General features: G+C 29.7%; 2 protein-coding genes across 4 annotated transcripts; one reads left to right on the forward strand and one right to left on the reverse strand.

Moving 5' to 3' along the window:
- The first annotated feature begins 3,504 nt into the window (after positions 1 to 3,504).
- LOC105642735 (mannan endo-1,4-beta-mannosidase 4) lies at positions 3,505 to 6,740 on the forward strand. Its single transcript, XM_012227660.4, has 5 exons — positions 3,505 to 3,920; positions 4,614 to 4,808; positions 4,909 to 5,028; positions 5,613 to 5,809; positions 5,898 to 6,740. The coding sequence occupies exons 1-5, from the start codon at positions 3,582 to 3,584 to the stop codon at positions 6,250 to 6,252; spliced, it is 1,206 nt and encodes a 401-aa protein (XP_012083050.1). The 5' UTR covers positions 3,505 to 3,581; the 3' UTR covers positions 6,253 to 6,740.
- Positions 6,298 to 11,228, reverse strand: LOC105642736 (glucose-1-phosphate adenylyltransferase large subunit 1). 3 transcript variants are annotated; one of them, XM_012227662.4, is made up of 17 exons: positions 10,780 to 11,228; positions 10,561 to 10,655; positions 10,057 to 10,351; positions 9,835 to 9,957; positions 9,570 to 9,743; positions 9,282 to 9,374; positions 9,097 to 9,180; positions 8,946 to 9,001; positions 8,772 to 8,865; positions 8,546 to 8,658; positions 8,148 to 8,220; positions 7,847 to 7,927; positions 7,672 to 7,758; positions 7,483 to 7,587; positions 6,983 to 7,089; positions 6,825 to 6,885; positions 6,298 to 6,643 (listed from the first exon to the last, which is right to left on the reverse strand). In XM_012227662.4, the coding sequence occupies exons 3-17, from the start codon at positions 10,261 to 10,263 to the stop codon at positions 6,542 to 6,544; spliced, it is 1,560 nt and encodes a 519-aa protein (XP_012083052.1). In that variant the 5' UTR covers positions 10,264 to 10,351; positions 10,561 to 10,655; positions 10,780 to 11,228; the 3' UTR covers positions 6,298 to 6,541. The 3 variants fall into 3 exon arrangements, with proteins under 3 accessions (XP_012083052.1, XP_037496290.1, XP_037496289.1); XM_037640362.2 differs by having other exon boundaries at positions 10,769 to 11,228; XM_037640361.2 differs by having other exon boundaries at positions 10,757 to 11,228.
- Positions 11,229 to 11,623: the final 395 nt, after the last annotated feature.

An 11,623-nucleotide genomic window follows, 5' to 3' on the forward strand; every position in this document is an offset into this window, starting at 1 on the left:
TCAAGGAATGGCAGCGTGTGATCTTGAAATTGGGTGTCCACATTGGCAATGTCATTCGAAAAGCTTCTTTAATACGTTCAAAATCGGAAGAACGTTTACATCAACAAAATTCGAAAACCAATAAAGAAATGCTTGTTGTAAACAACTTTCTAAGTTCCAGAATGAAACTGAACTAGATGCTTCTTTTTACTATCTGCACACTCACAGTTAGTTAACGACAAATCTATATATCTATATGGATAAATATGTGATTATAGTTTTCATCATAAATATATTGATTAGTCTGTCTTTTCATGCTGCTTTTTTTTTTTTTTTTTTTTTTGACATTTCTTTTCATGCTGCTTTTAATTTTTAAATACACTATAATATTTGACTATTTAGTCTTTTATATTTAATATTTAAAATTTTCCTAATATAAAGAGAAAAAAAATCAACAAAACCAAATTCGTTCTTGCAACTTAATTATTATGCTGATATATATTCTATATTATCACAGATATGTCAATGTCATTATTGCTGAGAATATAGACAAATATCATCAACTAAGCTAGACAAGTTCTTGCAACTTTATGTACTGGTCTTACCAAACATATTTCAACGTCATTATTGATAAAATCAACTAAGCTGTCCAAGGATTATCAGTTCTTGCAACTTTATACTGGTAAGGATATAGATAACTTCTTCTAGATTTTTGTTATTATCTAGATCAACATTAATTAATTTAAATCTATATATTTAGATTAATTATATCTTTATTTTCTACAAATGTATATAAATAAATCACATAGTATATATGTATATAGAAATAAAATTTTTCAAATCCTATGCACTACTGCATAGCCTAATTATAAGTATAAGTGTATATAACTCAAAAAAAAATGAATTCAAATCCTATTTCTCTACAATTATTTACTATATCCAAAAAAAGCCTCTCTTAAATTCGATCTAACTTTTTATTTGAGGGTGTAAAGATGTAATTTTTGTAAATATTATATAGATAGGTATATCAAAACGCAAGTTGGATAAATTTTTTAAAAAAAGTCGTTACTTACATTAATAATTATAAAGAAACTACATAGTTTAAGTAACAAAATTTATTATTACATTAATTATTATGTTGCATATATACTTACGTTGGAAACTTTAAGTTTTAGTCAGTTACTCGGCTGTATCCGTTTACACCTAGCCCACTCTATACATGACTAGTTGTTTATAACGTGGGCGTTTTTTTTTTTTTTTTTTTTTTTTTTTGAAAGAACGTGGGGGTTATTATATATATTCATCGTAAATACTTGAAATTTAATTTTTTTTTATACAATAATATTTTTATTTAATTAAAATATAATTCAAATATTAATCATTGTCACGGTAATAAATTTATATAAAGCTAAAATATCTCTTTTAAAAAAAACATTAAAATTCTATTAGTCATAGTTAATATAATTTCTAATTGAGTAATATATAATGTGTATTGTCGAAAATAACACTGAGGGTTATATTACAATGAGTAACTTTTCTCTTGGCTCACCAAATTGGGGTAACGTTTTCTTTAACTATTGTGATCGAGAGGACTCGAACTCGAAATCTCTCACTTCTCAAATAACTAAGAAAATTAGTCATATCACACTTCATTGATAAATATATACAGTTGTTGCTTAATGTTAATCAATTATAAATTATATGACTATACTAACTCTAAAATAAACTACCATTCTCAAATAAAATTAATATTTACATCCACACTTGATTATCTTTTATTTGTTTTTAATTATTTTATATAATTTCAACCAATAAAATTATTTATTTTTTCAATCAATAAAATTAAATTTTTTATATGCTTGTCATATTTAACATACGTAATTGAATTCTTATATTCTTATCATATTTAATACATACCTTATTTCATATATAATATAATTTCTTATTTTAGCCAATAGAATTTTAAATTTAAATAGAAAACAAATATAATCAATCAAATTAAGTCACCTTATTTTTTCAATCAACAAAATTAAAATCCTTAAAGATATTTTTATCAATCCACAAATTTGGCAGGCAATCACAATATTCTCCTTTCCCTTTTTCTTTTTTTTACTATTCCCAATTTTATATATATATATATATATATATATATATATATATATATATATATATATATATATATATATATATATATATATATATATATACCATATTACTATATTTTTATATATTCTTACTATATTTTATATATATACCATATCTAATATATTATATAATTTCTCATTTTAACAAATTGATTTCTTGTAATCTTATCATATTTAATATATATTTTATAAAATATAATTTCTTATTTTTTAATAGAATTTAAACTTAAATAAGAAATCATTATATGTTATAAACATACAACAAATATTTATAAATTATTTCTCTCCCTCTCTTTTTTTTTTTTAAGTTTTATAAACATATAATAAGATTCTAAATGAGTTAATATTCCTAACGAAATTAGAAATCAAAAAACTTTAACTATATCTATATATCTAATTTCTATTTAATTAATTTATTTGTTTTTTTTCCCAATTTGATTATAAAAAAAAGGCTTTTCCTTTTTGTGGTAAATCTGTAAATCGCAAAGTACCTACAATATAATTATTCACCACATTATATTTATCATTCTTTCATGAGAAATGAACCCTATTTTTATACTTTAATTAAAATATTTACTGTAAATTGTATAAATAAAAGTATGAGTTTCAAATGTCATACGCCTATAAATTTTCTATATAACATATTTTATATTACCCCCATATATGAATATTAAACTCCTTAAATCTAATCAACATATTTTGTAGAAAAAAATTTTCTCTTTTAATATCTTTTAACTTAGTTTCATATATGTTAATCAAGTATAATTTGATTGGTCTTCTAGGTTCCGAATTCGAGTTTTCTCGACCATATGTATTTTCACCAATTTGGTTAATTCAGGAGAGGACTACATCCTGTTATTATGACATACGTTACACGTTGTCATTACTCTTTTATTATTATTTTATATAATATTAATGGTTATTATTTTCCTCTTATATTATTTAGATTTTATAATATTAAAGCATGATTTCATGTTGGTGTTATCATAATAAAAACATTATATTTATATACAGTTTAATTTAATTTTTAAATAGAACTGTAATATCAATATATACAACTCTTCAAATTAATTTATAAATGTTAAATATATGATTAGGTTTATTTTTTAAATATTAATATTAATATCAATATCAATTCTAAACATTAATAGGATATTTATTACTTATTGTATAAATCATAAATTATTTATTTATTTGGATAAATGAAATATAAATTTTATTTATATTTTTTAAATTAAAATACTTGGTCATGACTAAAGGCTGTTCTGCAATATTAGCTATTCTATTATTTTCCATATATTCTAGTAATTGTTAACTGTAGATAGATATGAATTATCGATCGATGTCTATATAAACACTATATAGAAGCCGGGAAAACAAAAGTCATTTTTATTTGTCAATCACAAATATAAAGAAAAGGTTGGGATTGGATACAGTTGTTGAACTAGTAAGCAAGCGATGATATTGTTTGATAGTTTCTATTCAGTAACCTTTCTTATTGTTATTCTCGTCTTCTTCCAAACATTCCAAGTACATGGAAATTCTCAAACCAATTTCGCAAAAACAACTGGAACCCATTTCACGATAAATAACAAACCTCTTTACTTAAATGGATTCAATGCATATTGGATGATGTACATGGCCTCTGATCCTTCTACTAGGGCTAAAGTCACATCTGCGTACCAACAAGCCTCCAAGAATGGCATGAATATTGCTAGAACTTGGGCTTTCAGTGATGGCGGTACTGATAGACCCCTCCAGATTTCTCCCGGTTCCTACAACGAAGTTACTTTCAAGGTATTTTATTTATATTATATCATAAACATTTTAAGTTAATTGAAATGGAGATCCAATTCAATTCAACTGAATATTCAGTTACAGCTTTTTAAAATTTCAATACAATTTGGACAATCCAGACCAGTCGTGTATATATAGCCTTAATTGAAATTAAAGCTTACTTTAAATAATTTTGGCGCATTTCTCTCTTTTTTTTTTTTTTTTTTTTTTAAAAGTATGTATATTTAACTTTATTTAAACCATAACAAAAAGGATTGAAACAAGTTGGAGCGAAAAAATATTAGTAAAATTGAAAAGAATATTTCTAGTGAATAAAAAACAAGCTCATCTTATCTTAAATTTGAAAGGCTCGTAATATTTGGATTTATAGAGATTAGATTTATTGTGATTGCTCTAATATGAGACATTAATTTGAAAATCACATTGAAAATAGAGGGTACACAAAAGACAAATAAATAAATAAATAAATATATATATATATATTGAGAGACCATGCATCCATTTAAATTTTCTTATAACTGTACATAATGTAAGAACACGATTTGAAAATAGATAGATTTAAATTCAAATTTCTTTCCCGATGCTAAGAAAAAGTTTTCTTAGAACACTTAGCCTATAAAATAATACGAGAATGTGATATATATTTCATTAATTAATGGAAGGCGTTACGTATTGATTAATTTTTGGTAACAGGGATTGGACTTCGTGATATCAGAAGCTGGAAAACATGGAATGTATGTGATACTGAGTTTAGTGAATAACTTTAAAGAATATGGAGGTAAAGCGCAGTATGTTGAGTGGGCAAGACAACGAGGCCAGCAATTGAGTAGCGATGATGATTTCTACACAAACCCTACTGTCAAAGCATACTATAAGAACCATATCAAGGTACTCCTTTTCTTTTCCACCAAAACCATCATCACTATCACTTTCTTTCTTGATCTCAATTTCCTTCAGTAATGGCTTATTTTTATATTTATATATGCAGGCTGTGCTCACGAGAGTTAACTCCATAACAGGAGTGACGTACAAAGATGATCCCACCATTTTTGCATGGGAACTAATGAACGAGCCTCGTTCCTCTAACTCTTCTGGAACTCAAATTCAGGTCTCTCTCTTGAATCTTGATAAAAAATAAGCTCAACTAAAATGTAAAATCAAATTACATATAGGATTTATTATCTCTTCCCAAATATTTGTGGCCGACCAAATACAGTTTCTTTTTTCGTGGAAGTCAGCTGTTGTTTGTGTTTTATGGGCAACATAACGATTCTTGTAATTATATATGGATAGGATAAAGCCAGGCAATCAGGGGCACAAAGGCTTTGAAAAGAAATTATGAGATGTGATATATATGCGTATTGGATTATTATTATTCATCATTTACAGTTTTTTTCTTTCAATTGGACGTACGGCTATATTCGCAACAGTGACACCTAATCTGCAAGCTTCTGATTTTTTTTTTTTTGGCCCTTTTCGCCAAATTTAGTTTTATTTCACTAACTGTTCCGTTTTGTAATTTAGCTATTGAATAGATGGCTGGTGCTCTGCCTTTTCTATAAAGAAGCTATTATTACTAATGAGAGATGAATTTCTTCGTCTGTGTCTTGAATCTCTGTATCTTAAACATTATAATTTTTTCCACTTTATCCATGAAAAAATTAATTTGGAAACTGCAAAAATTCTTTGCAGGACTGGGTCAAAGAAATGGCGGCCCATGTCAAGTCTATTGATAGTTACCATCTACTGGAAATTGGGCTAGAAGGGTTTTACGGGGATTCAAGAAAGCTATTCAATCCTGGTAATTACCTTGTTGGGACTGATTTCATCTCCAACAATCAAGTTCCTGGGATAGATTTCGCCACTATTCATCTTTATCCTGAAACCTGGTAATTTAATCTTCATCATCCTTGGACCTTATTTAGAATCTAATGCCTTAATTGGGAAAAAGTAAAGAAAAAACGTAATTGACTGCAGGTTGCCAAACTCGAGTGAAGAGGAACAGGCTGCGTTTGTAGACAAATGGATCAAAGCCCATATCCAAGATTCCAATATAGTGCTTAAAAAACCACTTATTATTGGTGAGTTTGGAAAATCTTCCAAGTATCCTGGCTTCAGCTTGTCAAAAAGGGATAGCTATTTTGGGGTGATTTACAGTGCTATATACAACAGTGCCAAGAGTGGAGGCCCATTTTGTGGTGGGATTTTTTGGCAACTCATGGTCCAAGGAATGGAGAGCTGGGGAGATGGCTATCAGGTTGTCTTGGAGGAGTCTCCCTCCACTGCCAGTGTCATTGCTCAACAGTCCCGCAAACTATCAGCTATTACATGATTTTTTTTTCTTTTTTAAAGAGAACACACACATATGAGACAGGAATTGGTTAAAAGGAAAAAAAGTCTCATTTAAATAAATGTACTAATTACACAAAAAAAAAAAAAAAAAGGAAAAGAAAAGAAAAAACCCCTTCGTTGAAATTATTGCTAGTTTCCATTTATTCCATCCCTGCTTATTCCACCTAAAACCACGTCCCTCTCCTATATATACAAGTATCCATCTCCAATGCTCCCTTTTACCTTGCTTGTTTAAGAAAAAAATTCAAAAAAGAAAAAGAAAAAGAATTTTATATGATCGTCCCGTCCTTTATGACAGAATTTTTCATCACAACTGTTATTCCGGATCTAATGTAGAATCCCTCAGATGGTCTCACTGCCTCTTGCACATGCTGCAGTTCAAGCCACAAAGAAGATGAAATGTTTATATCAATAAAAATGCTGTAAATACTTGGTTGTGTAATGTTATATCCTGCTATTTCAATGTCAGTCTGCTTGCGTTCTTACTCTTAAAGAATAATGAAAGAAAATGGGGGTGGAAATTTTGCTGGATAGTCGTACATTAATACTTACATCTTTGTTCGCTATGACCACATTCTCCCCAATTCTTGCGTTCTTGTCAATTATGCAATTTCTGTGAAATAAAGATAAATCATCTTATGTAATTTACCAAGAAAATAGAAAAGAACGAAGTCATATAATTTGATTATTCAATTTTATGCAGAACTTACATAATTTTGGTATTTTTCCCAACCCCTATTGGAACTTTTCCTTCAGCTAAGGATGATGCTATCTCTGCCTCAGTTTCGTAATAGTCAGAACCCATCATCATGGTATCCTATAGATACGAAACATGCATCTAATTACATGATTTGGAATGACAAGATGCAGGTTCAATGAGAAAAGACATGATAGAGTTTTTATTTTCAAAAACAGTGAACCAAAAAGGAAAAAAAAAAAAAAAAAAAAAAAAAAAGATAGGTGCAGAGACTCAATGAAAGCTGTTTTAACAAATGGAGGGAGACTCTTGACTGCGAATGAACATAAGTAGTTGGGATAACATATAAAGTCTGCCAACTATACTAACTAATTTCATTTGAAATTGCTAGTCAGTATTTCATAACAAAAAATATTATGTCTTTCACAAGAGTGTCTCTGTTGTGAGATTAACCTTTATCTAATTTATTCCACACCATTGAATGTGGTATAAAGAACATGGAAAACAGGTTACCTTCAGTTCAACCCCATATTCTAGTCTGGAACGAATCCCCACAATAGAATGTTCAACACTGCACTCCCTTAAAAAGCATCCATCTGAAATGATGGAACCTTGGATCTATAATGAGAATTATTATGTGAGCTCAGTGCACAACAAATGCCTTAAGATTTCAGAATATAAGCAACAAGTTTAAAATCTTACCCGACATTTCTCTATTTTAGTTGGTGGTAGAAACCGGGGAGATGTGAAGATTGGCTTTAGGGGATCAAAGAAGTGAAACTTGGGAGGCTTCAAATAGATGATAAATGATATCTTGAGTTACAAAATTTCATTTAGTTCAGAGAAAATATATTACAGACAACGTAAAGAAAAATACCTGATCTGTTAGGGCCAAGTTGGCATCGAAAAATGATTTTATAGTTCCAATATCTTCCCAGTAGCCATTGAATAGATATGCCTGCCATGAAATGAACATTGGCCACACCTATCAACAGTTTCTGAAGTAAAAATGAAATTGCTAGCTCATTGCATTCATTTAGACACACTCTTATATATAACCTCGGTTATGTGTAGAATAATTCAAACCTATAGGAAATCACTTAAAAATTGTTAAGTAATGCAGCATTCAGCTTTAAGGTCAAGTAGAACTATGTGAGAATAATTGTCAAAGAATTTACCTGAACATTATAATCTTTCGCAGACATTGGAATAATTTCTGATCCAAAATCATTGGCAGTTGGATGGTGCCACCTAAGGGCAAAAAAAAATGTATGGGACAGATTCCAAAAAAAAAAAAAAAAAAAAAAAAAAAAATTGCCAATTTACCAATCATTTATATTTAAATACAAAGTGTCAAAACGGCGAAGCTCTAATCATCAATTACAAAAAATATTGCAATTTATCACGGAACAGTTTTCCATGTAATAAGCTTGTATGATAAACAGGTGCTGTAGTATCATACTGGAAGGAGGTTTTGTCTTTTTTTCTCTGCTATCAAGGACAAAATACAAGGACAAGATACAATGCATGCATTCTACTTTTTATTCTAAAGTTGTAAATTAGAGCATTAAACTACCTGAGAAGTGTTAGTAGGACATCTGTCTTGAACAAATAGATACCCATTGATGCAATATATGGAAACTTCCTTGCATCTGAAGCTGATAGTCCTAGAGCAGTTGTATCTACTTTCTGAGGAAATACAAATTGTCAATCATATGCTGATTATTTGAAAGATGACTACTAACTTTGTGGTTAACTTTCTGATCAATATTCATGAAACAAAAAAAGATTTATCGACGAACCATAGATTTCAAACTTTCACCCTTGGGCTTCTCAAGAAATTGTCTGATCTGTCCAGCCTCATCAATCTTTATCAACCCATAATCAGAGGCACGACTGCAGGTAAGAACAAGTAAATAGACAGTATGATCAGTTACTTGTCAATTAAAGGAAATCTATGCTTAAAAACTAGTTACCTTTCATCAACAGGGAGACAAGAGACAGATATGTCAGCACCAGAATCAATGTGCTTCTGCGTATAGAGAAAATATTCATATAATTACAGAATTGCGGGGAAGGAATTAAACAAGACTCCAGCAATAACCAAGTTTGAGAATGATGTCGAACCTGTAGAAATTCCATGTAATCCATTCGATAGAGATGATCACCCGCTAATATTAGAATATTCTCAATATATCTATGCTTAGTGTCCTGCAAAAGTTAACAATTAAAAGCCATATATCTCTCATCTGAGTGGGTGAATTATTTTAAATATTAACCTTTAGTTTACATCTTCACTACATCTCTCATACCTCAAACAACCAGATAAATTGTCTTACAGCATCTGCTGTGCCCTGAAACCACTGCTTTCCAGATTCCCCAGGAGTTTGAGTAGCAGCTAATACCTACCATGAAAGATCGAACAAAACAGAAGCATAGTCAGAAAGGGGATGCCAAAAGATGGATCCTAACAAGCAGAAGAAAATTTATCACAGGTAGTCTCTGCACCAAGCATGCATCTGACACTAACATGTGAAATTACACCTTCAAAGTACGGAATTGACTACAATCATTATTCCTGACTAAGAGATTCAGCATACCTCAACAAACCCATCACCGAAGTTTACACCATTTCCTGGATTATATGTTCGAGCAATGTGGCGATTAAGGGATTGAGAATTGAATTGTGTAAGGATGTAAATTTTGTTAATGCCACTATTGATACAATTACTCATTGGGACATCAATCAGCCTATAACATCCCCCAATTGGTACCTACAATAAGAAAGAAGACTAAATGTACAAGTTCATGGGGCTGAAATCTGAAATCAATACTACTTTAAGAGGTATCCAGTAAATATCTTACAGCTGGTTTAGCCCTTCTGAGAGTAAGAGGGAAAAGTCTTGTTCCAGCTCCACCACCTAATATGATAGAGGCAACAGTCTTTGGGTCTGCTTCTGGTTTTGCTAGCACTGGTGCTTGAAAATTCTATATTACAAGAACACAAGGAAACAGATTTGAGTCAATTTATTTATACGATTATCAAGAAGCTTCAAATTTAAAAGCCATAAGCAAATTTAAAGTTACCATAAAATCTTTAGTAACATCAGCAAGGACGGAAGTAGTCAAGAACCGTCTAGTAGTGTTATGCATTTTCTCGGAGAGTTTGATATTTCCTAATTGAACACCAGAAACTGAGCTATATGAGTTCCCCATCCCCATTTTTTGTCCAATAAATGGGGATTGCATTGTAGAAGACAATGACATGAATGCATGTAAATCAAGCACTGCCATTTTGGTTATGAGACTATATAGCAGAAATCTCTTTTATTCAAGAATTCTTCACTTCGAACTCTGTAGCTGCTATTCTCCACTCTTTGGACTACAAAACAAATTGAAGTGGCAATAAAAACTTCAAATCTGATCTAGCCATAAAAGATTGAGATTTGAAATCCTCAGCACCCATAAGCCAATAAATAAACAAGAAAAACCAAAAACATTAAACAAGCAAAGCATTATTTTCATGGAACAAAATTTAGAAATGAAGACTATATTATAATTTAATAATTAAAAACAAAAAAGAGTTATTACCTTTTAAATAGAATGTTGAGTTTGAGTTGCCTCAACATGGAGAAAGGAATGGCTCCAACATTGACACCATCACATTCAGAATCACGCCTTTTTGTCTTGTAAATTAAAAAACCAAAAACAAAAAAAAGAATTATATTAGGCTAAGTAAGTTATCGAGATTCGCAGCAGCTTAGAATAAAAGCTGCCAAACAAACACCTCCTCATTTACGTTTAACGTACGGTGTTTCCTTCTTCTTTGGGTTTCGGCTCCTTCAACTACTAACTGCATGTGCTTATGGAAAATCTTTAGTCATTTCTTTTCTTTTTTTTTATTTATTAACTATTAGACTTTGAAAAACTTCATCAATCCCGATGAGCTCCGACGCCGGAAAACTAAAGGAAAATTTTTGAGTGAACAAAAAAAACAAAAAGATCACAACTGAGATAAATTCATATATTTCTGAACCTTTTGAATTCTTGAATTGGAGTCATTCAAAGTGACTTGATGAGTGTGAAGAATGCAACAAAATAGGAGGTTTGTTTATATTTAGTATGAAGCTTGATTTGTTTAGAGCGTAACTGCCCAACATTTCCGCGTTCCCAAATCTTGAAATATCAAAACTTCAAAATAAATGCTCTTCAAAAATTCATAAGAATAGAAATGGTATTTCTCTGACACAAGTAAGGTAGTAAACCCACACTGAAAAAAAATCATTTAGCAAGCAAAATCCGCACCTTCATAATTCACAGATTGATCCCAAATTTTTCAGCAACGGACCGTTGTGTTATACCGGCTATTATATTGATGTTTGATAAAAATTTTAAGCGCCGTTTGTGGTATAATAATATATAATAACTATTGAGAGTTTAATTGTTTCTATATATTATTATGATGTATACATTTTAAAAAAAATTTTAAGGTGAATATATTATCTTTTATTTCAATACATTTATATAAATAAAAGGTAGTATTAATTAATTTTTTTAAATAATATTTAATAAAAAATTATTATTATTAATTTCCCTTTTCTCAACGCTCAAAAGAAGGAAAAAAACAGTTAAATTTAAATTAGCGATTATGAAA

The sequence above is a fragment of the Jatropha curcas genome, chromosome 5 (assembly GCF_041381405.1).
Source record: "Jatropha curcas cultivar XTBG-Jc1 chromosome 5, XTBG_Jcur_1.0, whole genome shotgun sequence".
In the NCBI taxonomy this organism is placed as follows: domain Eukaryota; kingdom Viridiplantae; phylum Streptophyta; class Magnoliopsida; order Malpighiales; family Euphorbiaceae; genus Jatropha; species Jatropha curcas.

Excerpts from the sequence above, each read along its gene's own strand:
- LOC105642735 (XM_012227660.4), top strand. The coding sequence starts at position 3,582 with ATGATATTGTTTGATAGTTTCTATTCAGTAACCTTTCTTATTGTTATT. Across the intron at positions 3,921-4,613 it reads ACAACGAAGTTACTTTCAAG|GGATTGGACTTCGTGATATC; the intron begins GTATTTTATTTA and ends TTTTGGTAACAG. Across the intron at positions 5,029-5,612 it reads CTTCTGGAACTCAAATTCAG|GACTGGGTCAAAGAAATGGC; the intron begins GTCTCTCTCTTG and ends AATTCTTTGCAG.
- LOC105642736 (XM_012227662.4), bottom strand. The coding sequence starts at position 10,263 with ATGGCAGTGCTTGATTTACATGCATTCATGTCATTGTCTTCTACAATG. Across the intron at positions 7,928-8,147 it reads CGAAAGATTATAATGTTCAG|GCATATCTATTCAATGGCTA; the intron begins GTAAATTCTTTG and ends ATTTCATGGCAG. Across the intron at positions 6,644-6,824 it reads TGGTCATAGCGAACAAAGAT|CATGTGCAAGAGGCAGTGAG; the intron begins GTAAGTATTAAT and ends CTTGAACTGCAG.